Consider the following 27,881-nt stretch of genomic DNA (forward strand, 5'->3'; position numbering starts at 1 on the left):
GTAAACCAATCGAAATAAACCCCTCCAAGCTTTTCAGTAGCAGAACTGAGGCTGGGACTATTTTATTGAATCTTGACAGTTTTTAAGCCAAAACGGGGTTTAACTCTGGAGCAAAGCCTTTTTAAATCACGCCCCTGCACGCAGATATTTTTGCACTTAATCTCCTTACATATGTATTTGTCAGCGTTTCTGTTTTAGTGTCACAGCGTGAAGTTTTAGATTTGTAGCCACACTGTAAAAAGCTGCAGCGCCCTCTGCTCTCGCTGATTTGAACTGCAGGGGGCGCTGATGTGTAGACAATCATCTACACACACGTAATTTTTCCAAATCACTTTAATTAGTTTATTTATTATTTATTTTTTCTGTTATAGTCCTTTTTGTCGTATTCGGTGTAGTTTTTTTAATATTTAAAATTGCTGTTTCGTGTCTTTCGCTTTTAGAGTATTACTTCCGGCGCAAAGAGTATCTGGGTCAATGTGTCCTTCCACACGTGCTGTCGGCGTCTTCTAGAAGCAGCGTCGGTAACCGGTGTTCACAGTTAGCTGTGCGGCACTGAGCGCATTGATTCTGTCGTAACAGGTCGTGGTGTTTTTGTACAATCATGCTAAAGTCAGTCGTCCGTGCGGTGGGAGCAGCTGCTCGCCTTTCTTCAGCCAGCACCCCCGCAGCGCGAGTTCTGCCCCTCAGCTACCCGGCACTGCGCTCTCCGAGTCCGGCAATAACTCGGCCCTTCACCCGGTCTCTCTGGCTGTTAAGTAATAACGGAGCCTCGTCTGGATACAGGCCCAAACTCTTCAGCTCCAAGGTGTTGAGTCCGTCGGTGTCGTGTGGCTGTGGAGGACTGCACACAGAAGGTGACGTTTGGTTTAATCTGCTTTATACAAGCCAGGCAGCCAATAAACGTAACATTAGATGGATCCGACAACTTGGACTGCTTGGATCAACACGTCCTTTACAATTTAAAGGGGTAAAAAGATTGTTTAACGATCGTTATAGACTGAGATCAGCATCTTCGGAGTCTTTCACCTTAAACTGTGATTAGTGGCTGTCACTGAAAAAGGCTCTTTGATCATTCAGCACACGTGACACGTGTAGGACTGTTCATAGTGTCAAACGAGAAGTTTTTGGACAGCCACAAAGCAGATGTTTCATTTTCAGCAGTCTTACCAGCATCGTGTAAAATGTTAGAATCAGCCTCGATGGTCATTTTAATTGTCAAAATGAAACCTTTAAACAAACTGCATCACGTCTCATGATGAAACCATAACCTCTTTGTTCAGGTGACAAAACTTTTGGCGACTTCCTGTCTGATGAAATCAAAGAAGAGAAGAAGATCCAGAAAAACAAAAGTCTTCCTAAGGTGTCTGGAGGATGGGAGCTGGAGATGAATGGCACAGAGGCTAAACTCACAAGAAGTGTTTCTGGAGAAAAGTAAGTCTGCTAAAATGTGTGGGCAGCGTGGCGTGACAGACGAGCTCACCGTATTTCTGCTCTTCACAGAGTCACGGTCACATTCAACGTCAACAACAGCATTCCTCCCAACTTTGAGGAAGAAGTGGAACAGACACAGCAGAAATCAGCAGAAGAGGAGGTGAGGCACAGCCAGTGGTTTGACGAGGTTAAGCTTTCACTGACCTGTGTGTCATTCAAACATAACCAAAGACGCCTACGAAAGACAACAGACGATTTAGAAAAGAACTTAAACTTGTATCTTTAAGCACTTCGTTGCTAGCAGCCTGTCACAAAAACATTTATTGCCATTTCTTTAGTAGAAACTGTGAAAAACACGCCAGCGATGGTTGGACGCAGTTTGACAGGTTCAACATTGTATTTCTGCAACAACAAGATGATTCCCAAAGAGCTGTCATTGCAGCATGTTGTGCAATATGGCCTTTTAAAAACATCTGAGGAAACTGGACAACAAGTGATAGGCCTAAACCAGGGGGGTCCAACTCCAGGCCTCGGGGGCCGGTGTCCTGCAGGTCTTAGATATCACCCTGCATCAAATGATTAGTTCGTTACCAGGCCTCTGGAGAACTTCAAGACATGTGGAGGAGGTCATTTAGCCATTTAAATCAGCTGTGGTGGATCACCGGCCCTCGAGGCCTGCAGTTTGACACCCCTGCCCTAAACTATCTACAGCAGATGAAGAGTGTCTGAAAGCTGCGTCCTTAAGAAATGGATGAAAAAATACAGCAAAGATTTGACAGAGAACACGAGAGAAGTTCGTTTATCTACTGCGACCTCATCAGAAATGAAGTGAAAGACTGGCTCTCAAGAAGCTGTTGAACATTAGTGAGGAATCTAAATGTGAGAGTTTTCTTTCAAATCATAGTCGGTACGCACAGAAAAGATCAGGAGAGGGAAAACAGAGGCTCCGACTGTAAAACAGTGGAGGCTGCATTTCAGCCAGCAGTGCTAATATTAGATAAGATGGCCTTTTGTTAGTCCAAGAGATGGAAAACATCTCTGTTAGCGCGCTCGTCAAACGCAACGAAAGCTGAGTTGAAGAATAAAGACGAAATATTGACTTTCAGGCTCATTAGAATTGTATGAACTCGTAAGTTTGTCTTCTACACTGTTTTCATATTTGTTTACTGTGTTCTCATGTCTGCACTCGTTTCAATAAACGCCTCCTCCATTTGCTCATTTCCTAACAACACTTAAACGCTTGCACAGCGCCGTAGGCGGCTCCTGCCTTACACACTGACGTTTTTAACCTTAACGTTTCACGTATTAAGCTTTTTCCCCCTTTTTGCAGCCGGAGATTGTATCAACACCCAACTTTGTTGTTGAAGTGACAAAGCAGGCTGCCAAACATTCCCTGGTGTTCGACTGCCATTTCCCTGAAGATGAGGTAAAGTCAAATAAAATGAATGTCTAATATTGCCAGTAGGAGCAGTACAGTGCTCAATACTGAACAATTTGTATTTTGTAGATGAGTCACGGTGAGGGAGAAGAGGAGAGCGACATCTTTGCCATTCGAGAGGTCAGTTTTCAGCCACAGGGAGATTCAGAGTGGAAGGAGACGAGCTACAACCTCAACACAGACTCTTTGGACTGGGTGAGAGTCGAGGCAGTACACACAGCAACGGTTCAATTATAACAGTCACTGAAACCAACGCTGTGTTCAAGGTTGCTTACTTTCTTGTACTGTTTCTCAGGCCCTGTATGACCATCTGATGGACTTCCTGGCTGACCGTGGGGTCGACAACACCTTCGCCGATGAGCTCACGGAGCTGAGCACGGCCATCGAGCATCAAGAGTACATAAAGTTCCTGGAAGACCTCCAAGGCTTTGTCAAATGTAATTAACCTTACTTCAGTGCACATTCTGGGAGAGTTCGAGGTGAGAGGGTACAGTAAGACTAAAGCACTCGGCGGTCCATCGATATGTTTGATGACCCTAAAAGACTGATGATACCATCGGCCAGCAGCTGTCACGTGGCTGCAGATGTGCTTTTTGTGACGCTATTTTTCTGTAGCTTGAGGTTCAGACACAAATGTATGAAAAGAATTACAAGTTGTGGTCATGTGTATAATCTGCTTTGTTGCAGTCAATATTTAAATATTCTAACAGTTCTCAAGCCAGTAATGGGACAATTTGTCAAAGTGAGACGTTGAACATTTCAATAAAAATCATCTCTTTGGTGTAAATGTGACAGCCTCTGATTTTAAAGCGTGACCACCTGGCTTTGAGTCTAAAGTGTGGCCTTACTGAATGTGAATCATGTTGGTCAGAGGAAGGAACGGCGCTGTTCAATAAAACGGTTTAATACAGTACGTTTGTCTATTTTCATTTTTACATGTGTTCATACAGTGTGACTTTATTTCATGCACTTAAGTCATTTTAATTCATAAACTAGTTTTTGACACTGTCACCAGCAGGCACACACAGCTAAGACCCGTCAAGCACCTGATATTTTGAGCTCTTGCTTGGTCAGTAGCGTTCTGGTTACAAAGTAACAGAAATGTGTCGATTGCCTGCAGCTTCATGCATATTCAGATGCAGATAGTTGTTTCTAGACGACATTTTTAAAAAGTCGTTACTTTTGGCCCTTGAACAGAAAGTAATCCAAGTTTGAAGTCAGTTAAGTTGTTGCTTAAAATGTCTTTTGAATCTTAAGAAGAAGGAAGAGAACAGGCTGCATTTCCCTGCTGTCATGCCTTCTTTCATTTTAGTAAACAGTCGCACACACAAGTCTAAAGAATCACGTCTGTGAGGCACCAGTGAACAACCAAAGGCTCTGGGTTGGAGTGGTTTTGATGGAAACATTTTCTGCAGCTAATAAAAGACAAAGTGGCTGAGCTGATGGTTGATACAGTGTTATCAGTCGTGTGATGGAATATTTGAATGATAGTCTTTTGCTGCAACCACACACGGCGGATTGTTTAATGCTCACAGCTGAGCTGTATTTATTAAAACTCTGAGCGTTAACAAGCTTGTGTTGTGTCTAAAACTCCGCAGGTGCAGGTTTAAGGGAAACCGTTACCGTTCATCCTCCAGCTTCTTTATGTTTATGGTATGCTAACCATAGCTGTGTAGCTAGCCACCGCTGACAGACCACGTGACTTTCGCGCATTGCATTGTAGGTACGAGTGGCAACAAAATCAAAACACTGCATCAAGCATTTCCAGCACCGGTAATCATTAATTCTGCGGTTTTAATCCCCACTTGCATTTTATTTGCCCCAAAAACAGTTCTGTGCAAAACGACGGAGAACACGGCAGCTCCGCACGAAGACAGACGTGACGAAAAGGCAACAAAAAGTATGAGGAGTGAAAGGGTCAGACCCACACGAGCACAGAGCGGAGTAAGGACGTGCTGCCCAACTGTCATCACGCACATATTCATTATTATATGGTCCTAAGTGTGAGTGCACACACTCACAAAATGTTTAGTTACTTCAGTTCACTGCAACAAGCCCAAGTCCAGTTTTCTAAGGCACCTTTGAAAAGCTCGTCCATTTGTATGACCTCTTCTTGGAGCCTGCTGACTTCCTTCCTGAGCATATCTTCCAGTTTTTTCCTTTTCTTTCACTGTCTTCATCTCCCCATCAATATTACAAAGAACCCCCAACAATCAGATGAGCCCTATGAGCAAGGATTTGGTGACAGTAGGAAGGAAAACCTCACTTTAAACAGGAAGTAACCTCCACAGAACCAGGCTCAGGGAGGCAGCTGTCTGCCACGACCGGTCAGGGTTGAGGGGAGGAAGACGGGCAAACCATATTAATGATGCTAGGAAGGCCCCAACCCCGCCTCCCTGATGTGGGAGCCAACCAATAGGACCACTCCCTCCATAACTGCGACCAGTAAGCGCACGATCATCACCACCTAACAAGGTACCAGTGGTGTGAAACACACACTTGTTGTATTCCACTTGTATGCACAATCATAGTGGGTCACAGGCTGAACAGATATCCACAGGTGGTACGTGGCAGTCAGGTGAACAGGTCGCTGGAGGCAGGAAACGAAGTCAGTGCGTCAGAGGGGGGAAAGGCGAGATTCAGTTTGTTAGGATGGGGGACAGTGGGTTTGGAGGATGGGTGCAACACTGAGCGTCCAGGAGCAAAATTCAGTGTTTGGATTGTTTTCTGGGTCTCCCATCTTCCTCTTCATCATCCTCCTCCTCCCTTGGTCTCCTCCTTGAACCTCCCAGTACTGGGCTGGGGGGCAATAACACAATCCTGACTCCATCATGTCTCCATCATCATCACTGTCATTGTTACTGTCACTGTCACTCTCAGCCTCCTCATCATCCCAGAACCGCCTCATTTCTTCAGCTATGGGATCTTCTGCTTGCTGGGCCGCGTTCATTTCCATTTCTCCTGCTGGGATCTCTGCTCTGTTATTGACCCAGGGTCCTTCTACTTCCTGAGGTGGATTTATTTCAATGCCTGCTGCTGGAACATCAGCATCTTCCTCATCATTCTGAAGATTGTCCTCCTCATCATCATGTTGTTGCAGTTGGTTAATAACTTGGCCCAGAACACGGAGGTTTTCTTCAGTTAAGAGGCCGCGCAACAGACCGAATTGAAAGCAGCAGACCATCGAGTGAATCTCTTCAACATCTGGACGCTGTTGCAGTTCCAAAACCAGTTCATCAGCTGGTACCCCTACAACAACAAACAGAAATATTATTGTTATCATTCACATGATGAGAAAACTGTCCACAAATTCCAATTTATGCAAAATAACTACATAGGGAACATACAAACATACGCCCACTACACTTATTACAGTGTGTTTGCTCCTTCAAATAAAAAAGGCTTCAGTCGATGAGCAGCAACGTGTAAACGTCCTCATGTCAGTTTTCCTCAGCCCTCACTCACTGTTGTAATGCACTATTAAACTAAATTATTAGGATTTTGTTACAATTAAGTGCAAAGTCTAAATCATTTTTATAAAGAGACGTGTATTCCCAGTGCACCAGGAAATACACAGTACCACACGGATGTTTTCAGGGCTCAGAGCAGCCTCTGGGCTTGTGTGACTGAGGCCTTAAAACTTGAGAAACTTTCATGTGTAGAAACAAACTGTCAGATAATCCACGAGAAAAACTGCAAAGAGAGACCACACTCCTGTCACAGCCCTGAAAACAGGGGGAAAGAATCACAGAGTGATATTTAGTTGTCTCTGTCATGCAGTAGTTTAATGCAAAGAGGAGAACGCGTGAAAGCCCCCTGGTGGAGGGTGGAGTCACTACCAGTCGATCCCAGAGAAGGCTTACTAGCCGATGAGTAATGTACAGATCGCGGGTCTCTTGATGACAACCATTAATGCAACGTGAAAAATAATAACAATTTTCTTATCGCATTTACATCGTTTTTATGCTAATGGCACCTAATATGAATTAGTATTAACTGTATACACCTTTGCTTTTTCGTGAACCCCATGAATAACAGCTGTATGGAGCCCATACTGCCTATGGGGAATAACAGTAGCCTTCCAACCGATCACGCTCTTACTTTGAATCGGGTTGTCTCTTCGTCCGTCTCCTCTGTCCATTCTTCTGGGATGAAAACAGTCTGCAGGAAACTAAAGCAGCACAGCTCTCAAACTTTAGCTGACTGGTTTCAAACTTTTAAAATGTCCAGAGTGATGACAAAGTCCTTAAAATGCTGTGAAGTCTTTCAGCTCTTTAAAAACGCGGAGAAAATGTAGACTAATCGCTATTGAATGCTGCGAGGAACGCTGCCAACTGTTTACTGATATTTCTCCACCAACTATCCAAATATAACGATGATGATGATGATGATGATGAACGTCACAGGTTAACTTGGTAGTTTTCTGGCTCTTCAGTGACGTCATCGACTGAAGCTGCTCTGCTGGTGAAAAAACGTCACTTTCAAGCATTTTTCACAAATCTTTGAAGGTGTAGTGACAGAAAGAGGCCACGAGATGGCGCCATTCTTCACGTAGTGGATACCGTTTGTTGGCTGTTTGGTTTCTGTTCACACCCCCTACGAGTGTTTTGCATAAAGTTTCAAGCATTCCTCAGGCTCATGATTTACGTTTCCTTTCTGGACAAATTAAATTAAGGAAACTCGGGCGAGTCTTTCACCAGTAATTCGCTATTTTAAACACTTTGCTTCCTAAAGCGCATTTTTGTTGCTTTGTTTGCTGAACTGTTTCATGGGCTAAAAACTTGCTGACTCTGTTCTTCAAATAAAATCTGTACTTTGTTTTCCATTTGGCTTCCTGGATTGACAAATTTCAAAATAAAAGCATTGAACAGTGTGAGTGTCAAAATGTGTCGTGTAAGTGTAGAAATATTTCTGTTGTAGGAAAACAGGATAAAATGACTGTTTGGGGCTTGAGCTTAAACTAAAAATGAACTTGTAGAAGTCAGAAGAAGATACAAGCTTGAGTGCAAAACTTCATGATGGGGGTATTTAGGCCCAACATCTTGGATGTTTTCTACAGAATATCTTTTAATTTTTCTTTTGGGAATGAACTAAAACCCAACACCACCTTGGTCACACACTGGCTGAGTTGCAGTGCGTGACCAGGAGTTGCCAGGCTGTTGTGAATTCAGTAAATGACACCCAACAAGTGTCAGTAGCAGAATAAGCTGTCTGGCATTGGCAAAGAACATTCGATGAGTTTTTCATGGCCACAGCCCACATACTCAACTCTGCTGTTCAACCCACATTTTCCTTACAAACGTGACACCATTGAAGGGGAAATAAACAGGCTTTCCAGCAATAAGACCTTTATTGCCAAGAAGCATAGTTACAACAAAGAAAAGACTGAACAAACACAAATTGCCTCAATTTTTGTGCTCAGTTTATGTTTGCAAAAATGAGACAAGGTCACTCATTTTTGTGATAAGAGGACGATGCAAAGGCGAAGCAAGCATTAGTTATCGCTGCAACTCTACAGACGGAGGAAGCGCATGTTGCACAGGCTAGGACAGGTACCAGTGAGGTTAGACGAGATGGCACGCTTCTGATACTCAGTAATATCTGGTGAAACGTGTGGGAGAGATCTTCTTCCACCTCTGGAGAGAATGTTTTTACTTCCTGCATTGAGCTAGGCAAGAACTCAAATGACTTTCCCAGCATTATTTTTCCAAATAACAGGTAAGATTGGACGTGCTGTAATCATATGAGATTCTCAAAAGCTTTTTCTTGTAGCACCACATAATTTTAATGTGATTTTTATTAAACCATGGGACATACGTTAAACATTAACGTTAAACATTAAATTAAACTGAGTACAGAAATAAATGTTGAAAGGATAGTCTATCATTAGAATCAACTTATCTTTTTTCTGTCTTTGAAAAAATGGTCATTTGAATAATAAGTCAGACTTTTAACATGATAAACATACATTAGATAAGACAATGTACCAGTGCAACACAGGAGCTGTTGTTCCCTTTGTACGTACAGGACGGACGTATTCCAGTGAAAGCCATTCATGACTAAGAACGATACTATGCAGCATTTATAATTCTTTACATTTCTGACTCAATATAACAACAAATTTCAGGGTATTTAGACAACAAGATGTTTTTAATGTAAATCAAGCTTTTCCCATCATAGCAGATTATATAGGAGCACCAGGTCAGGAAAGACTGATAAAAGGTTTTGAGCTGTCTCGCTGCAGAGAAAGCAGAGATCTGCCAAGAAAGGCAGCTAGGACTGAATGCTGCTCTGCCTCTGTAGTACATAGGCTTTAAGTGACCACGAGCCACTGATGGTGTGACAGATTAATAAGCATGCATAAAGCGGAGCTGTCAGGGAGAGGCTGACACTGGCTTTTGGAACAGTCCAACTCAATTTTTTAATAGTATTTTTTTATCCTGGTGACAACATCCCGAGACATGCAGACGCAGATTAGACTCTAAACCTTCCTCCTTGATGGATCACTTGGATAAGAATTATAGCCCAAGACTGTTGCTCAGTGCATCATGGGACGATGCTCAGTGCACTGAGTGTTTCAGTCTCACTCACAGTGTGTTTGGACATCACAGCTGATTGTCATCAACGCTTGTCGTGTGTGTTTTGTCCTGTTTTTCTCTGCTCTCGTTTTGTTTCTCATTTCCTGTCTCCCCTCACCCCCAGCCGGAGCCTGGTTGCTCCTCTCTGAGCCTGGTTCTTACTGAAGGTTTCTCCTGTTAAAAGTGACCAGCTGTTATATTTTAGTTTCACTAATCATTTTGTCCTGCTTAAAGAAAAACCGAACATATTGTTTCTTTGTATGGTTAATCCTCTGCTTTCTTGAAGCACATATACACATATGTATATATGAATAACTGCATTAGTCGTATTAGCCTCCTCATATGGAAACATTCCTTTTTGATTTTTTTCACCTTGTAGCTCATTTTGCCCAATAAAATGTTCATATTTTGTTAAACAATGATTACTGTTTTGTTTTGCTGCAAAACAAAGTCTCCAGGATTTTATTTTCTTTAAAAAGAAAAACGACATCATCAAACGTTAGGAGGATGAGTGAGCTGGAAGGAGGAAAGCTGAAAATCTAGACTAAAGAATTTTTGTAGATGTACAAAGTTGGGAATTATAGTCTCAAAGGAGAAAATCACTGGAAACTTCATTATTATTTTCATTTTCTTTGTTTTGTGTCTTTGTCTGTGCAGTTCATTACAGGCACTAAAAAAGCATCCTCTGCACTCCAAGTGCGTTTTCACTGATGTAAATGACATTTTCAGATAAACGTTTAGAAAAAATACAATAAAATGTGCATATTACTGTAGTTTGAATTGTGTTTCTACTTTTATGTGTATCGTATATGTGGGACTGTTCTGGAGAATTCACCTGTTATGAAAAGCCACACAACAAAAGTGTGATTTCTTCTCCTCATTGTCACGGTTCTGGGTCACTTTCTTATATTTTGGTATATTTCTGTATTATGATTTATGCTTTGGTTCTGTAGTTGTGCTATTTTGATTATTATTCTAGATTTAGATCAGTGTCAGTCTGCGTCCTTGTAAATTGTTTCTTGTTTCCTGTTTTGCTTTGAAGGTTCGTGTCTGGTGTCAGGGTGTTCAGTTTTACCTGCCTCGTCAGTCCAATCCCTCCCAGCTGTTTTCCATTCCCTGACTACTCCCTGTGTATATAAGCCCTGTGTTTCCTTTGTTCTCTGTCGTATTGTTAATGTCTGCTCACCCTTGGTCTCGCTGTGTCTTCTGTTTGCCTGCCTGTTAGTTTATTTGTTTTCCCAGTTCAGTTAGTTTTTGTTCTTCTTATTTTCCTGTAATAAACCGAGTTTCTTAAGTTCACCTCGTTTGGGTCCAATCCTGCCTGCAACACTCAGTGTTATTAATAAAGCCTGAACATCATTATTTTTTTTATTGGAGTGTTGATGAAATTGATTTAATTGCACAATATTTGCTACATCTTTTTGTTTTTTTTAATCAAGAATGTTTTGTGTAATTCATTTTGCTCTTTCAGGGGAAAAGATCACAAGTCCCAAAAACTATTAAATGTATCAAATATGATACAAATGCCTTTAACGGGTTCTGTCATCTGAGAGAGCTCTCGTACTTGCATCTGGTCTGTTTTCAGGCTTTCAAAAATCTTTCTTGTGATGGGAGAATTTGATCAGTCAGGTGTTTAAAGTAGCATTAAACACAAAAAACTGTTTAAGCAGTGGACGTGGGGGGAAAGAGCTTCAAGTCCACCATAATATGGGAGGGGGGAGGGCCATTTGTTGTTGTTTAACCAGAGAGTCGTTTAAGCCGTGAAGCATTTTGTTTCTAGTTTGATTGCATCCTATCTAAGTGAAGTTGTGTGTGTTGAAAATGTTGGCAAGGATTAAAATCTGGAATTCTTGAGTGGGAGCATCGTGCTGGGAAATGTCTTCGAGGTTTATATCTGTTCCGCTCACAAAGCTGAGATCTCGTTATCGTCTTCCTCCTGCTGAGATACAAACACAAAGTTAAAAACTGTGCTTGCTGATGAATTCAGTTTAGTTGTTTTGCCACCTCTGTGCGAGTGACATCTTTGCTGGGTGCTTCAGTCTGTTCCATCTTGGTGTAGCGTGTCGTATGTGTGACTAGCAATGAAGGAATGTGCCCACCTTCTTCCACAAGCATAGTCACATCTTCCAGAGGTTTTCCTTCCACACTTTGTCCATTGACTTCCATCGCTACGTCACCCACAAGCAGTCCAGCACTCTGCCCAGGACCCCCAGAAGCAACCTACGAGGCCGAGTAAAAAAAAGTTTACAAGATTTGACACAAAACTGAAGCTTGTGACTTTTCTGTGTGTGTGTTTATGCAAAAAAACCCACTAAAACCTGACTGATGAAAGTCCCAGGACTCTGTGGGTCACAGCCTAATTTAAAGCCAAATCCCAAAGGGCCTTTCTGGAGAGAGCAGAGTCTAAGATTACTTGAGACATGCGTTTCCTTTGGTGGTGAGTTCTCCTCTACAGAAGTCAGCACACTACTCTCCTTTCCTTCATCAGCTGCATCATCCTCACAGAAAAGAAGCGGAGACAGACCCAGCTGCAGGAGAGAAAACAAAGGAAAGACGTAACAATATCCCAGTATCAGGTGTGGCCTCCAAATGGGTGCACCACCCTCGATGTACACTTGAATCAACTGGAAAAGCAGTGCACGTATGTGGTAAGTGATGGCCACCTGCGTATAAAACTCTAGCCCCTTGGGAGTGATGGTGGTGAGACGGACCTCTCGTCCGCTCAGCTTCACTCTGTCCACAACCTCCTCGTGCTTCAGTGACTCCACTGACTCGTCGTTGACCTCCAGCAGCAGCTCTCCATCCCTCACACCCGCCCTCTCTGCAGGACTGCCTCTGGTCGTTTCACGCAGGACGTGATCTGTTGGTTAATATGTACCCAGTTTATTTAACAGCAAAACAGTGAAAATGATTCAGTTTTCAGCAATTTTTCATCATCTCACATGTGCGTCCTGATGGCACTTTCTCCAGCCGTAGAAGAAAACCAAAGCTCTCAGACACAGAGGTCAGGTGGAGTGTTCGGGCTCTATAAGGTAGCTGATGAGGGGTAGCCATGGTGGGCAGGATGGGGAGCCGCCTTTGCGTGTACTTCTTTTCACTCTCGCTGTCGATCACTAAGATGGTGATGTGATCACCACATTTCTTCATCTACAATAAAATATATGGAGATATTATTGTTAGACCAAAGATAACCTGATGTATTATCTGCTGCATCACTCCGAGGCAAAAATCTATGAAAACAGTTACAAAAAGTCCACAAACCATTTTGCTGAGTGCGGAGTGTGTGAGATCAGACACCATCGCTCCATCTATCCACACCAGCCGATCTCCCTGACGCACTGCTGCCTTTTCAGCTGCACCTCCTGCCACTGGGTTCACTACAAAGCGACCTTTCTCTCCTACGGAGCCGAAACAGGAGCAGCATCTGAATAACACTGCACAGACTTCGACCCGGACATCTGATCTCAAATCTTAGGCTTCTTGTGATTACAGGGAGACGTTTTACCTTCCAAAGGAGTAACGGTGATGCCCAGACCTGAGACAGGATCCCTGGTGATGTGACAAAGCCTGGGTGGTTTGCAGCTCTCATCCATGTGGGCCAGACGTTGCAGGTCCTGACCTCGGGACACAGCCCGTTCATAATCCTCTCCATCCAGCACTAATAAACACAACTGGCGTCCGCTTACCTTTATCTTCCTAGCCACCTGATTTATACATTTGGAAACGTGACAGATCCAGTTAGACAGCTTTGTGTTGCTTCTCTGGTTTCTATTTAACTATGAAGGAAGCTTGTCTTACCTCAGGGTGAGGAACATCATCAATATAGCAGTTGTTGACTTCTAGCAGTCTGTCTCCGTCTCGAAGGCCGCTACGCTCTGCGACCCCACCTGATACCACATGTCTAATTATGTGTCCCTGACGGCCCCTCTCCACACGCAGATGGAAGCCGTAGAACTCGCCATCCTCGCGTTTAAGGATACACGAGCGTGGGATGGGCGTCCACACAGAGCCTGAACCAGAAGAGACACAAGAGAGCTGTCATAAAGCAAGCAGGCTTTGCCCAATGGCTACTACACAGGCAAGCGGGGTACCTGCATCATCTGTGATGACCATCGCTGGGTTGTCTATTCCCTCTTTAGGATTAAATGTAAATTTCCTTAAAAGAGAGACACGTACTTTAATTACAACTTCATAGTAGGTTTTAATGGAAATTATTAAAGTAATTCTCGCTCTGTGTGCAATGCAGTGTGTGCAGTAATGCACTGTAATCACGGTGTTGCTTCTAGTTTTGTGTCTTTCTACATGTAATGCAGTAAAGTTTATGCAAAGTGCACTTTAATTGCACTTTACATATTTAATAAATGGTCTGATCTTGTATCGAGAGTTTTAAAGATTACACGGTTCCAAAAGTCAGCATGCTGAGCCATCCAAACGGTGGTAGAGTCACTGACAGTTATACATCTGTAAAGTTGGTAACCCCGTGCATCTAGAGGTCACGTAACACACTGGTGTTGTGTTAGTTTTGATACACATTGCACATCACGACATACATGAACATAAAGAAAACAAAAATGTTGAACCATAATCTTCTTGCCGCGTTCACATTTAGTTCTTTTTTCTTTTTTTTCCCGCCTGTCCCGTTTGGTTCTTTTGCATCAGAATTTTTGTCTAAAGGCAAAGAAAGATGCCCAACGGATTTACTTTACCAAATGGACCGTCCCAGCCTCGCTGTATTGGTCTATTCGATTCACCTTTTACTGTTTATTTTATTTTATTTTCACTTGCTACACACGGGACAGACGTGACTGGGGGAAAGAAAAACAGCGGGGAAGAGGGACGGGGATAAAGGGCAAAAAACAAAAAAAAACTAAACAAACAGACAAAAATGCATCTATCAATCACCTGGATCACCTGCTGAGAAAGAAAAAAAGAGAAAACAAGCAAAAGAACAGAGCAATATAATAAACAACATCATCGCGATGATCTATGTGAATATAACAGTAAATACTAAATATTAAACATTATTGTGCAGCACGTAAGATCAACAGAACACAGTGTGCTTTGAGGTAGGAGCCAAAAAGGGTGTAGTTTGTGTGTGTGATCACCCGTGTGTACACCTGTGAGCATGAGCTTGTTTTTAAAAGGTTCCTTCATGTAATGATCTGCTAGAGGGTGTGGGGGGGCCACAGCCCCGTCCTCCAGGGCATGAAGCAGGTATGGAGGAGATCAAAACTCCAGACATCCAGAGGCCCCCAGAACACAAGAGACCAAGGAAGACCAACAGAGGGGCAGCTGCGCCACTGTCCCAGAAAGAGCTGAGGAGAGTCCCAGATGAGGGCTCACTCAGCAGCCGCGGAGCAGAAGCCGGGGGGTGGCCAACTTCTCCTCCCAGCCCCCCCCCCCAGCAGGCAACAGAGAACGGGGGGTGTGACGACTCCAAACCTCCCTCCACCCGCTCATATGTAGTGTTGATGGATGTGTGTTCTAAGGTGCCTTTAAAACCCAGGAGGGCATGGAGCTACCTGCCAGAGAGCAGCAGGTAAGCGCACAGCCCCTCCTGATAGCCCTCAATTAAGGGAGGAAACACTACAAATATGCAAAAGCATTTGCTCACAAAACACACGATGACCTTAGATGAATGTCGTGTTTTTAATTCCGCTCCAGACTCGTGAATCTCAACCCAGCAGCAGCGGTAACGTTTGCACGTCCTCTCCCGTTAATGCGGCAGGTAAATAATCAACTAACAGTGCATATTATGTTAGCGCGATCTGCCTTATTACAAACCTGCCATCACTGTGCATTTAGTGACCATGATGAGACAGACAGAGTCTGGCTCAGATGCTGGCAGTTCTCGCTGCAGTCTACCGGTAGCGTCTCCTTTCAGGCCGGATAGACGAATGTCACCGAGCAGAGACTCAGTTTGTAGTCAAAGGCTTGAACCCATTTGCCACAGCAGATGATTTTCAGTAAGTGAATGTGTTTAATTGTAGGCAGGGACATTACTGGATATTCTTGTCTAATTGCTACAGAATAATTTATGTTATACTTTGTTATTGCTACAGAAGAATATTTATTTTATTATTTTACATTTACAATTTTTTTTCCTGGGGACCCTGTGACGCCCCATTGAAGAGCCGTAGGCTGTGGATCTCTTAAGATCTCACTGCTGGGTTTGTAAGGCCATGTTACTCCTAAATTTCTATCTTGTTCAAAGAGAAGATATAAAACAAAGTTCTAAGCTAATCGACCTTAGTGTTCTCCTTTTTTAAAAAGAATCGATAAGAGAATTGAATCGTTAAACAGAATCGAAAATGGAATCTGAATAATGAAAATCTTATCAATACCCATCCCTAGTTATGAGAGTGTGAGTAATGTGAATGTCTAAGTTGTGAGATAAAATTGAGGCAGAGGCAGCCAGAAGGGGACAGAGGGGGGGGGGGGGGGGGGGGGTGCCTCCCCTGCACCCTGGTGACGCACCTTTACCCCAAGGCCCTGCATGTGTGGGTGGTTGTGGTGGAGCGGGAAGAGGGAGGCAGCTGGAGATAGGGAGGGAAGGAAGGAAGGGGCAAGTGGCCCCTCCCTGGGGCCAGCTCCCCCGCTGACCCCAGTAGGCACCCCCACACTCTGCGACCCACCAGGGCAAGGGGGCCCAGGCCCATCCGGACCAGGACCCAGTTCAGCAGTGCCGCCCGGCCCCACAGAGCCCGGGACAGCCCACCCGACCCCACCTCAGAGAAAACTGCACCCACCCCGTCATCCACTCATCTTCCAGACTACGCAAGACAATAGACGCCCAGGCTGAGATCTTCCTCCACCTCCCCTATATCTCCCCCTTCTGCAGAATGAGTTCCTGGAGAGAGGAGAGCTCTTGCAAGATGTAACAGCCCCCACCAGTCGAAGAGCCCCCCAGGTGGCTCGATGCACTGGCAGCACCCCGCGCCAGTGCTGAGCCCCCATACACCCACCTGCCCACAACCCTGGCGACACACCAACCAGGACCAAAGCCCCCAAGGCCCAGCAAGGGCCCCAGCCCGGAGACGGAGCAGCCCCAGAACCTCACGCCCATCCCGGACCCACCCAGGGGCAGCCAGGCTACCAGGTCAGTAACCCACGTCCGTCAGCACAGACCCTCCCCTAGCCCCGCTGCACGCAGCCGCGAGGAAACAGTCACCTAAGAGCCAACAGAGCCCTTCATAGGCCATGACCGCTACCCCGGGTTGAGCCCTCCAAGGAAGATGCTCCTGGGGAACCCCCCGACGCCCTAAGCCTGTCCCTACCCCCACATCAATCACAACAGTGAAGGCGGGACCAAACTAAGACCCCCCCACCCCCACTAGGTGATGGAGCTGATCAAAGGAGCCCAGAGCAATTGATCTGATGTGGTGGCAGAGGCTGTATCAAGACTAATGTAATCTAATAGATAATTTCTATATTGGTTAGAATTAAGATCATTTTTATTTTTCCAGTTCATGAGGACTGTTTTCTTGGCTATGCATAGGGCAGTGAAAACCATATGGGCTATATTCTTATCTGAAGTGACATTATCTAAGCTGCCCAACAAACACACTAAGGGGGAAGTTGGAATGTTACATTTCAGACACTTCGATAAGTCTTCACATATCTCGCGCCAAAACTTCTGAACTGGTGGACAGAACCAAAGAGCGTGGATATAATTGTCCGGTGAATTGGTTTGGCAGTGTGAGCAGTTGTTGGTAGACGTAAAGCCCATCTTGAACACCCGATGACCTGTATAGTTCACTCATTTAGTTCACTTTTATTCCTCATACTGAATTGTTAAATTTATCTTGTGTTTTATTTTCCCTCTTTTACTAGTGCTGGCATCAAGTGAGCCTGGGATGGGCCCTAGAATATTACAGGAAGTGCTGATTGGTGCATGCCACATTTTGCTAAATGACTAGTCAAAGATACAAAAGTAATCTTCTCTGATTCTTGAGTTATATACTTTGTTATTTTGTATTTGTTTACTGTTAAGTTAAAGAAGCGATTAAAAGGTTGCTTGTGTTTTTTGCTCTTAGATCATTTGATGTTTTATGTTTCCCCTTGTGTGTCTCGAGGCTGTCGGGTCAATTTTGGTTATTGTTGGTTTGTTCAGATTGAGTTTGCATCTGTTTGTTTTATATTTATGATGTATTGATTGATGTATTGATGTGTCACTTATGTTGCCATTATAACTTCAGCTTAGTTGTTTTTAAAGCTGCACAATTATAACTTGATTTTTTAAAAAGATTCTTGGTTTGTTTTGAGGGATCTGAAACGGTGCCGTGTCGATCTCTCACACAGTCAAACACAATCCTGTCAAACTGTGTAGTTACTCAGAAATAGTGCTGAGAGGATGTGTGTGTGGTCATTTTCATGCTGACCATCATATTTTATTAGCTGTTACAGTGAAATTGGAATGACCACTGAAATAAGTCAAACGCATTAATGCAAGAAATGAAATGAAATGCGGACTTACTCTCTCAAACCACCGTCAGCCACCAAACCTGCAGAAATTGCAGTGAATATCAAAGTAACTGTATGTATGACATTTAAACAGTACATTTATTTCATATACATACATATATACACATACACACATATATATACATATATATACACACGTACGTATATGTATGTACACTCAAAAAAATGAAACGTTGACTTTAATTAAAATTATTTTGTCAACAGGTTCCACGAAATTGAATTATGTTAGTTTAAAGCAAAAATCTTTAGTTCATCTAATTTAAAAAAACTACTTAAGATTAACAAGACATATTTAAGACTAACTAAATCAAGTTATGTTGTATGAACATAGATGATATATTTACAGGTTAGATAGTTTAGATTAGTTACTTCAACACATTTCTTATTTGTGGCAGTAAAATGTTAAATTTAAGTTAGATTAATTCAAATATTATATTTTCAGCCACCTTGTGCTTTATTAATTAGTTTTACATAAATCTATTTTGTCAACAGGTTCCACACAAATGAATTAAGTACATCCAACTTATTTTTTAAAATTTCTTTTATTGCCAACACATTCAGTGAGCATTTGTGTAAACCCAGTCCAAAATAAAACACAACAGCTCATTAGGGTTAGTAATTAACAGTATGTAGACAGATGCAACATCAAGACTTTAAATTAAATGTCTGTATCTGCCAGAAATAGAAGAAAAAAAAAAAACATTGAAGATCACATAACACATTGATAAGATGACACTTGAGTTATGCACATGTGATGCTAGTAAGGTCTGTGGAGTGTTTTTTCTTTTAGTGTCTAAAATGGATAGCAAAGTTGCTATTTGCAATGATTGCTTAGGGTCAGTCCAGTAACACAACGCCAATGAAGTGCTTTCCTTTAACAATGCAAAGTGAAGTGTCCACCTCAACAGCCACAATTAAAAAAAAATTAATGTAATGATAATAATGATAATAATAATAATAATAAGTCCACTGATATTAGCAATCAAAGAAAATTACATCACCATCCCAAATAAAACTTTAACAAAACATGCCAACATTATGATCTAACAATAAAACAGCTTGTCAGCGTTCAGTTTTTTTGCAACAGCACAGCAGTAACCATTTAACACTTGCCACTGTCAACATTTATTTTACCAGTGTTTGGGCAAAAAACTTCAGATGTAAACATTTTAACATGGAAACAATTGTTCGTCTTTAAAAGTCCGCAAAATATACATTCATCCTGCATTCCTAACTTACCCTTATTCTTAGTATGTATTGCAATTACCTTTAAAATGCACACAATGTAACACAAACTGAATATGAACATATTTCCACCTCATAACAATATGCCTTGAACGCTAATATACACACCACCCTTCAACATTTCTGGTGCAGTATCATCTCTCAATTAAATCCTTTAAATCTCAATACTTTTGATTGTCTCTTACTAGCCCCCCCACAAGAGTAAAATCTCTCAAATTGTAGTAGTTTACAAACTTTTCAAAATGTTCTAAATTTCTCTTAAATGTAATTTTCCCTTTATCTGTCATTTACAAATTACCATTTTATTCCCATTCAGCCTCCGAAAAACTTCAATCCATCTGACAGAACATTCATCATCCAAATTAAGGGTTGGCTTATTCATTCAGTGTATTCTTGAGCAACTGTACCTTGGTCAAGAGTCTGCTGACATACAGATGAAGGAAGAGCTTCTGAAGTACTTCAAAGAAAGCTTTCAGTCTCGAGGTTAACTGAGATTCAGTGCATATATCCCATCCATTAAGAGTGCACATGCAGAGGCCAGGTCTTCCAGGTCATGCAGGACACACTATATGGTTATACCCACATCGGCTGGAGGAGTGCTGGCATCAGCTCTTTTGATGGTAAAGATAGCAAGGGTAATTTGTTCCAGCTCCCTCTGAACAGCTGTAGCTTAGACACAAAAACATAGAAAAATGGCATCCAGTTTTAAAAAAAGAAAGAAAAAGGGCCAAAGCTACCCTTTAATGACGTAAACACAATATTAGGAACATGCACCCCAGTGCGCAACTATTTTAGACTACAGATTCAACAATAAATATAAATAGTTTGGGTATACAAGAAGATTTCCCAAAACATTTAAACAGGTTCCATGCAAATTACAACAACAACAACATTACAACATGCAACAACATTAGTTATTCAAAATTTGGTTTAATACAGATAAAAAACTAAACTAAAATTACCAACCAATTATTCTTTGAAGAGGATGCTTGGGTCTTCATTCAGGTAAAAAGGTAGTGCCCTGAGGACACACTCCCTCCCCTTTTCAATAGTTTCCTTCTGTAGAGAGTGGCAGAGATACAGGAAGAGAAAACAGATATACTTTAGGATGACACAAACTCACATTATACGTAAAATGAATGACATATCCACTGCACATATAGACATGAACACAAGACCAACTAATCATCACATGGACATGAATAGTTAACCTGTTGGGCAGGGTTTCCACCACATTATATATGTCCATAATGGAGGTATAGACAAACTAATACATCATCTTTTTTGCATTCAAAACATAACATAAAAACATTCACTTCTGGTTTAACCTAAATCGAGGGATCAGATTTTACATATATGTTTAGGTAATTTAAATTTTCCAACGTTTTGAGTACCAAACTTTGTCTTGCTTAATATAAATGTAAGTGCACTGTGCAGCTACCATACACTAGCTGTTTAAACTTGAAAATGATCTTATTAGCCATAATATTTTGCTACCAACAGAATAACGCACCTGTGTGGCTGGGGCCAAAGTTTGTCTAATTTTCTTCCCTGCAACGCCTCCTTTTTTCTTGAAGACTTTTATGAGCTGGTCAGTGTATTGGTCAAGTTGTGCAAAAAGCCTTGGAACATGTGCAGCAGTAGTAATCCTCACATATTCTGCTTCCACCTGAAAATATGTCAACAAACACAACATACTGTACTGTAAATATACATACTATATGTACACATATACATACTTTATAACTAAAACTAATGTAGAAAGACCTCATTAAAGCTATAATTTTAACACAAACATTTACACAAAATGCTAAAGGAGCCATTACAGCTTTTATTGTTATTTATCAAGTTCCAAAAAATATTGATCACAGCTGATCTGAAAATAATTTCATGCCTCAGGCCCTTGAACTGCAACCTTTACAATGGTTCAGATCTGGAGAAGAAATAACAGGGGCATGGGATGGGTCACTAAAGAAAACTTAACTTATAAAACAGTTTTGTTTTTAAAAGTATAACAGTTCACATACCACATACAAGCTCAGCAGTACCACATACACCACATCAGTATAGGAGGGAGCAGGTAAAGGCAGGATCTGAGATTTATAAAGTAAAACAAGAAATTCATTATTAATTTCAAGAAGCAAATTATTGTTTGAATTACAACTTAATAAAATACTATTCAGAAGAAAAGCAAGAGATTGACACTGCCATGTGCTAACTTTCTATAGAAGCAATTATCACCAGGTCTGTCGACCTCCATTGTCTGTCCACTCATATGTCTTGAATAATTTTATTTAAAAATTTAAGTGTGTACTTTCACAAGCTGTAATTTATAACTACGTTGATATGTATAACTCCGCTAGGAAACATGCTGTATTTACAGACCATTTTTACATAATACCGATTACTGATAGAGCAGAACAATGGTGTCACAGTGGCTTTCGCCCTTGACTTTTTGGATTTTAAATGTCACTTTATGCTATCCTTGCTATCCTATTCGATATTTCCGACTCTCGGATTACAGAAAAGGAATCCCAAGAAAGCAAATGGAAAAATAACCCCTTGAAAAAATAACCCCATGAATCCCTGTAGCTAATCCCTTAATAAAACAAAAAACAATAAAAATGTTTCTTACACAGTCTACAAAATAAGCATGTCCAGGACCCAGTAAAACTAATGTAGAACAAGCGCACGCAAACGATATAACATGTCTTGTAAGACAAACGCAAAATATAATCATGCTCAACATGTAGATACTACACAACATAGTCAAAGAAAAAAGTGGTCTTACCTCTCAAAGAAACAGCAACTTGGCGCCAAAACAGCGTTTTTTCAATTAAATTTGAAGTCTTGCGCATGAGCAGGCCCAAGCCGTGAAACCTTCTTGTTCTTCGCGGTTTCATTACAACTGTTTTTGCATTACTGCCACCTTGTGGATATACAAGGTATATCGATCCTAATTGACTTAACTTAAATGTTATGCCATCAAGTAACACATTAGTATTATGTACGTTGAATAATAGACACAATTACGTAGACTTGATTAGAAAAACATATGTTAACTTAACAAAAACATATATTTTAAGTAAAATGAAAATAAATAATTAATATACACTGAACAATCCACCTCATTCATTTTTTTGAGTGTATATATGTATACGTACGTACACACACACACACACACACACACACTATGTAAGATTACCCATTTTTGAATTTTTATTGAGCTTATTCTTTATCAGTTGCTATTGGCACCTTAAAGCATACTAGTATTAAAAACACAAAATAGCATTATTAATTTGAACATGCGGCTCTGTGAAAGTCTGCAATGTTCTGTCCGCCAGACGGTGAGGCATCAGCTCAGCAATCAGAGCTGGATGTGACTGGTGACTGTCAGTAGAGGGTTCATCAAACAGGGACTGACTTTGTTTGATTATCTTTAGTCTTTGTCCTCTAAAAGCTGAAGGAATTCAAAAACCTGAAAGCTGAAAACGTCCAAAAGTGCGTGACATCACGCTGTATGAATGAGTGTTGTTTTATAGATGTAATCTGAAAGCAAAACTGATATTCAGCAAGATTTCATAAGAGACTAATTTGTTGCCTCTCTTTCTTCTTCTGCTTTCTCCTTATCAAGGGTGTGGTGGAGGAATGCGGATGGCACAACACAGAACAGCATCCTCGTCAGGCCAGGACTCTGCAGTCTATTTACACCTACACTGGACACCAGCAGCGGAGCGGGGGGGGGGGGCTTACTGGGCTTAAGCCCGGGGTCTTTTGGAGTGTAATTTTTTCATAGTTAGATGCCTGGCTGACAACTGTATAAAACAAAAAACTACACACAATATTCGAAGCACATAGTGCACACTGTGGGAATTTACGACTGTGCATAAATCCCCCCTGATATTGGTATGATCCAGCTCAGGCACTAAGCGGGGCGGGGCAGCTGCTGCCTAGTGCGCTGTTGGAGAAGCACAGCCAGGCAGTGTTGCCAACTTAGCGACTTTGTCACTATATTTAGCAAGTTTTCAGACCCCTTAGCAACTTTTTCTCTAAAAAAAAGTCGCTAAAAAAAAAGACGTGAAAGCACGTATTGCTTTTACTCTCAACAAGCAGCGGGTGCTGTAACGCAGTCAGTTCTTCTTTTACTGTTATGCTGTTTTGTGGATCACAAGGTTTAAAACTACTTATAAACACACACACAAAGTAACTCCACCAGAGTGCCTATTTCGGGTCACTTGCCGGTCCAAGCCCGGGTAAAGGAGCAGGGTTGGAATTGTGACATTAAAAAAAAACAATAATTGCTAAAAGAAATTTAATTTGTAGTTCTAAATAAACTCTAAATGCATTTAGGACGTTTTTTACTCACTTTATGTCTCTTCCACGATGTTATTTCTCTCTCCAACAACATAGGTTACAATTAGATTAGCATGACCAATTATGCAAATTAGGCGATGACGTCATTTAGCGACTTCTAGCGACTTTTAGGACAACCAATAGAGATTTTCCTTACTGAGGAGTTGGCAACACTGCAGCCAGGCAGACAGAGGAGAACTGAAGTTTGAGCAGGTACCAAAGAAAATCATTCGTACCTTACAAATAATGTAAATATGACGGTGCATCACGAAAGATTGATGTCAAACTGATCACTTGACCCATATTACGTTACTTGCTCTTCAAGTGAATCAACAAATGGCGAAATGAAAAGCCGAACAAATGCTATTTTTTTTAGAGAGTCTTAGCTTACGTATGTTTATTTCATATTTTCAGTCGTTTCCCTCCACGGCTAAATAAATCGGTTTCAGTTATGCACTGATATACAAGAATGGACATAAGGAGCTTCTTTCAAAGAAAAAACTCTGGTAGTATTTTATATATTATGCTTTGTATGTTGTTCAGTATATTTCTATGCAAAACAAGAGGAACTTCAATACACAGCAGGATATTCACAATTTAAACCAGATATTTACACTTTATGGAAAACACAAGAACATTTTTTTTACTGTTAAACATCAATTTAGAGTAAACTTGTTTTGTTTTAGATAAATATTGAAATATCTTTTGAATTAGTTAAATGTCAGAATAAAGACAGACAGAGCTGTCTATTTTATCACTTTGATCAAATTTAGGAGCACATATACACTAAGTTTATTGTTAATTAATAAGAAACTCCAGACGATTCCATTCTGAGCTGAAGAAGCTTCTGATTGGTTAGTAGAGTCCATGTGAGTAAATTGGTGGCACAGCTGTGGATGCATATAAGGCAAAACACAGAGCCTGTTTCTTTGACATGGGAAAATCAGGAGATGTCAACCAAAACACCAGGAAGACAACTGTGGAGCTCCATAAGTGTGGCTCAGTTTGAATACAATTTGGTGCCATTTACAATTAAGAAATACAGACGGTTTCTCTCTTTACTCTTAAAGTTAACAAATATGTTTTTTATATTTATCAATCTAAAAAAAATAAACATTTAGTCTGATTTGATGTTACAATTAAAAAAGTGTTTTTATCTGAAGAGTAAATATCTGGTTTCAACTGTATATTTGATGATTGTCAGCACAAAGAGGGAGAGAGAGGAGCAGAGAGGGAGAGAGAGGAGAATGAGGACAGAACAGAGATGAACAAGAGCAGGTGAGACACATGTTAGTCAAATGGTTGTTTACCAAAAGTATCACTGTATCATAGGTACTCATGTATCTCGTACCTAGTGTTTCTTTTTAGGTTTGTTATTTTTCAAATTCTATATTTATTAAGTTCTGCAGGCTTGTTCGCACAACAAGGCTGAATAATTATATAAACTTTTCTCAATCTAAATAGTGGACTTTGGTAGAATTAAAAAATAAGTGTAGTGCAGGTCTATGATGATTTTTAGTGCTACTATCATCTAGTTCTGATTCTGGTTCTGTCTTGGTTAAGTCCTCAGTAGTCCTGATTTTGAACTGTTGTAGTCCTGTTTTAATTCCGGATCAGTTCTGGGTCTGGTTGAATTGGGGTTTAGTCCCTGTGTCTTGATACAGCCCCGACCTTGTTCTGACTTGCTGCTTAATTAAAAACCTAGCTTAAGGTGTCCTGCACATGTGATATATATTTTTCCCTATATGAAGTCATTCTTTTTTGAACAAAACTCAAACAGAGCCAATTAATCATTCAGTCATTTCTACACCCCCCCCCCAAAAAAAATCCCACATGCATACCACCCTTTAGGGCTAAGCCCCGGGTGTTTCAAATGTCTGGCTCCGCCTCTGCTGGACACTCTTTCAATGATGAGGATGTACACATCCTGGACGGGGAGGAACGCTGGTTTGAGGGTGGAGTCAAGGGAAAGACCATCTCTGAATTGAGGAGGGGGTCTAAGGCAGCGGTCCCCAACCCCCGGGCCTCGGACCGGTCCTGGTCCGTGAGTCGTTTGGTACCGGGCCGCGAGAGTTGAGGCTCAGGTGTGAAATGTGTGGTTTTCAGGGTTTTTATCGGTGTTCAGCGTTATTTTGTTATCGTTTTTGTCGTTAACTCGGTTTTCCTGGGTCTGTTCATGTGTGTTATGAATAAATCTTCTTTTCTTCGGTACCGGTACTAGTTTTATTTTGTTGTATTTATCCGCGACACCTTAAAGGCCGGTCCATGAAAATATTGTCGGGCATAAACCGCGCAAAAAAAGTTGGAGACCGCTGGTCTAAGGTCATCTGTCACCATCTTACATGCTGTGATTGCAGCCATTCCCCAACTCTCTGTGAATGGGACTCATGGTTATTGATCAGTGGCTGTTGATCAATGTTCATGAGAATTTGCATATTAATGATCAAGGAACTGACCTCACAGCCCATTGTTCCTGGTGCTGGTTACATTGTGCAAATGTCCTGTTTATAAGGTTGGAAACCTGCAGTCAGCTGGGACTGAAGACGTCACCTGGATGAGTGACGACATGTTTCTCTCACTGAAAACATCCAGATGATCAGAATCAACTTGTACAGCAGTACCCACTAAGGTACCGCCCCCTTGGACAGCATTCTACTGAACTCCACTTTACAGAAACGTTAAACTTGTAACAATTTTTTTTACTGCAATTTACTAGAAAACTGGATTTATCTGGCATTCAAGCTTTATCTCTGCACCTCACCACGCACAGCAAGAACAGACCACTGTGTGCCACCTTGTCACTGAAATACAAGACCGATACAGAATGAAGCAAATGAATGAGAATGAAAGGCTGTCTTAAATACTTTTCCATCCATTTTCTCTTATCCAGTTTAGACAGCCAGGAGCACGGCCCAGCTGATGTTGGGCAAGAGGCAGGCTTCATTGTCACCAGGTTTGTCAGTCTGTTCCAGGGCTAATTTAACTAAACAATAAATAAATGAATAAATAAAAATGGCTATTTTATCTAAATTCTTATTGGTTTCAACCACTTTAAATTTTAAATTTGAAAAGAAACAGTGTAAACTTTAGCAGTGCCTTTCCTACGTAAGAACAAACACTCTGTGGACTAAAGTGTTTGTGCTGATGTTGGAGCTCCGCTGTATCGAGCCAGCTGAGCGGTGGAGACTTTTATGGGTTTTATGAGCCTCAACATTCGGCGACCCCAGTGAACTCTCTAAAACGACCCACCAGTGTTTGTAAAGAGCTTAGATGCTTGACTTTACACACCTGTGGCATTAGGACCCTTTTCCATATAGTGCATGTATAGCCTTAAGGCCCGAGACAGTTATTGATGTTCTGTAATTATCAGACTTTTCTCATATTACAATAGTCCTGACAGAAAACTGGCAGGAAAGAACGTTTTACTTTTAAGAGTAACTGCTGTTGTTAAGGAGCAAGAACACACTCAGCTAACGTGCTCCACAATAATAACTTGAAAAGTCAGAGACACAAAGTGTCGCCCTCCTCTAATCTACAACACTCCTTATCTGTGGCCGAATATGCCAGCTACGTGGAGTCCTTGTTTCTCTGTCACAGTGTAAAGTGAATACAAACATTAAAAAGAAATGGCATGCTTAAGCCATTTACTCCCAGAGAAATCCAGATTTCAGAGCAAATCTACGCAGCTCTCATGAACATATGGGCACAACAGCGTATACTACAGGTACTTGAGTGCAGCTAATGGGTCACTGAAACCTTTTTTAATGATCTAGGACACGTTGATCCTGCAGACACTCAAAGACAAAGTCCTGGAGCTCAGCTCAGTCCGGGGAAAACTAGAACGAGCTATTCGAAGTATGAATGATAAACTGTGATTAATCTTTCCTACTTTTTTACTAGAAGTATCCAGTTTTGAAACATTTTAAATCTATAATTCATTAACTTTAACTATTTAATCAATTCAACACTGTTCAACTGCAACTTTGTTAAAATAAATCCCAAATGCTTTACAGTAGAAAACAAAAAAATGTGATACACGTTTTGATATAAGGAAACAGAAAAATAAAGCGCACATAAGGTTAAACTGTCCAGAACAAAAGGACAACATAGATTCGACTGATTAAAAAACAAAGACAACGCTCGAAGTTTGAATGTTTTACCTCTGCTTGATTTCATGGTGTGTTTCTTTCCTATCATGTGCCACAGTTTGGCCGCAGTGGGAGTACTCTCTGTCCAAATATTTATTTTGATTCCATGGAGAGACTCCTCCTGCGCTCCTCCCCTTGAGATACACTGCAGTAAATGTTTAATCTGTGTGTGATAATTTCAGCGTACACCCTCTTCCTGTGGGT

The 27,881-nt window shown here is 41.4% G+C and overlaps 3 protein-coding genes and 1 long non-coding RNA gene across 12 annotated transcripts in view; 1 reads left to right on the top strand and 3 right to left on the bottom strand.

Annotated features, from left to right (window-relative positions):
* The first annotated feature begins 463 nt into the window (after nucleotides 1-463).
* On the top strand, nucleotides 464-3,782 carry LOC120721079 (complement component 1, q subcomponent binding protein). Its single transcript, XM_040011134.1, has 6 exons — nucleotides 464-854; nucleotides 1,281-1,431; nucleotides 1,501-1,591; nucleotides 2,762-2,857; nucleotides 2,939-3,064; nucleotides 3,165-3,782. Exons 1-6 carry the CDS (start codon nucleotides 602-604, stop codon nucleotides 3,312-3,314), a joined length of 867 nt encoding a protein of 288 aa, XP_039867068.1. The 5' UTR covers nucleotides 464-601; the 3' UTR covers nucleotides 3,315-3,782.
* Nucleotides 3,783-5,516: 1,734 nt separating this feature from the next.
* LOC120720571 overlaps nucleotides 5,517-27,881 on the bottom strand; it is a 914,567-nt gene continuing 892,202 nt past the window's right edge. The window contains exon 2 of the mRNA XM_040010298.1: nucleotides 5,517-6,118. Within this exon, the coding sequence (XP_039866232.1) occupies nucleotides 5,517-6,118 (602 nt within the window). The remainder of the gene's footprint in view (nucleotides 6,119-27,881) is intronic.
* Nucleotides 8,190-27,744, bottom strand: pdzd3b (PDZ domain containing 3b). 8 transcript variants are annotated; one of them, XM_040013258.1, is made up of 11 exons: nucleotides 27,690-27,744; nucleotides 17,924-17,951; nucleotides 13,539-13,603; nucleotides 13,246-13,457; nucleotides 12,953-13,151; nucleotides 12,709-12,845; nucleotides 12,390-12,594; nucleotides 12,111-12,307; nucleotides 11,760-11,975; nucleotides 11,547-11,667; nucleotides 8,190-11,386 (listed from the first exon to the last, which is right to left on the bottom strand). In XM_040013258.1, the coding sequence occupies exons 1-11, from the start codon at nucleotides 27,724-27,726 to the stop codon at nucleotides 11,370-11,372; spliced, it is 1,434 nt and encodes a 477-aa protein (XP_039869192.1). In that variant the 5' UTR covers nucleotides 27,727-27,744; the 3' UTR covers nucleotides 8,190-11,369. The 8 variants fall into 8 exon arrangements, 6 of the variants coding, with proteins under 6 accessions (XP_039869192.1, XP_039869211.1, XP_039869200.1 ...); XM_040013277.1 differs by lacking the exon at nucleotides 27,690-27,744 and having other exon boundaries at nucleotides 12,953-13,061; nucleotides 13,134-13,151; nucleotides 17,924-18,073; XR_005693403.1 differs by lacking the exon at nucleotides 27,690-27,744 and having other exon boundaries at nucleotides 8,190-11,383; nucleotides 11,861-11,975; nucleotides 17,924-18,071.
* LOC120722414 lies at nucleotides 18,455-22,008 on the bottom strand. 2 transcript variants are annotated; one of them, XR_005693449.1, is made up of 5 exons: nucleotides 21,968-22,008; nucleotides 21,204-21,269; nucleotides 20,690-20,845; nucleotides 20,143-20,235; nucleotides 18,455-19,845 (listed from the first exon to the last, which is right to left on the bottom strand). It is a non-coding gene; the product is annotated as an uncharacterized LOC120722414 (long non-coding RNA). The 2 variants fall into 2 exon arrangements; XR_005693445.1 differs by lacking the exons at nucleotides 20,690-20,845; nucleotides 21,204-21,269; nucleotides 21,968-22,008 and having other exon boundaries at nucleotides 20,143-20,683.

Source organism: Simochromis diagramma, unplaced genomic scaffold (assembly GCF_900408965.1).
Source record: "Simochromis diagramma unplaced genomic scaffold, fSimDia1.1 OVJJ01000123.1, whole genome shotgun sequence".
Classification (NCBI taxonomy): Eukaryota; Metazoa; Chordata; class Actinopteri; order Cichliformes; family Cichlidae; genus Simochromis; species Simochromis diagramma.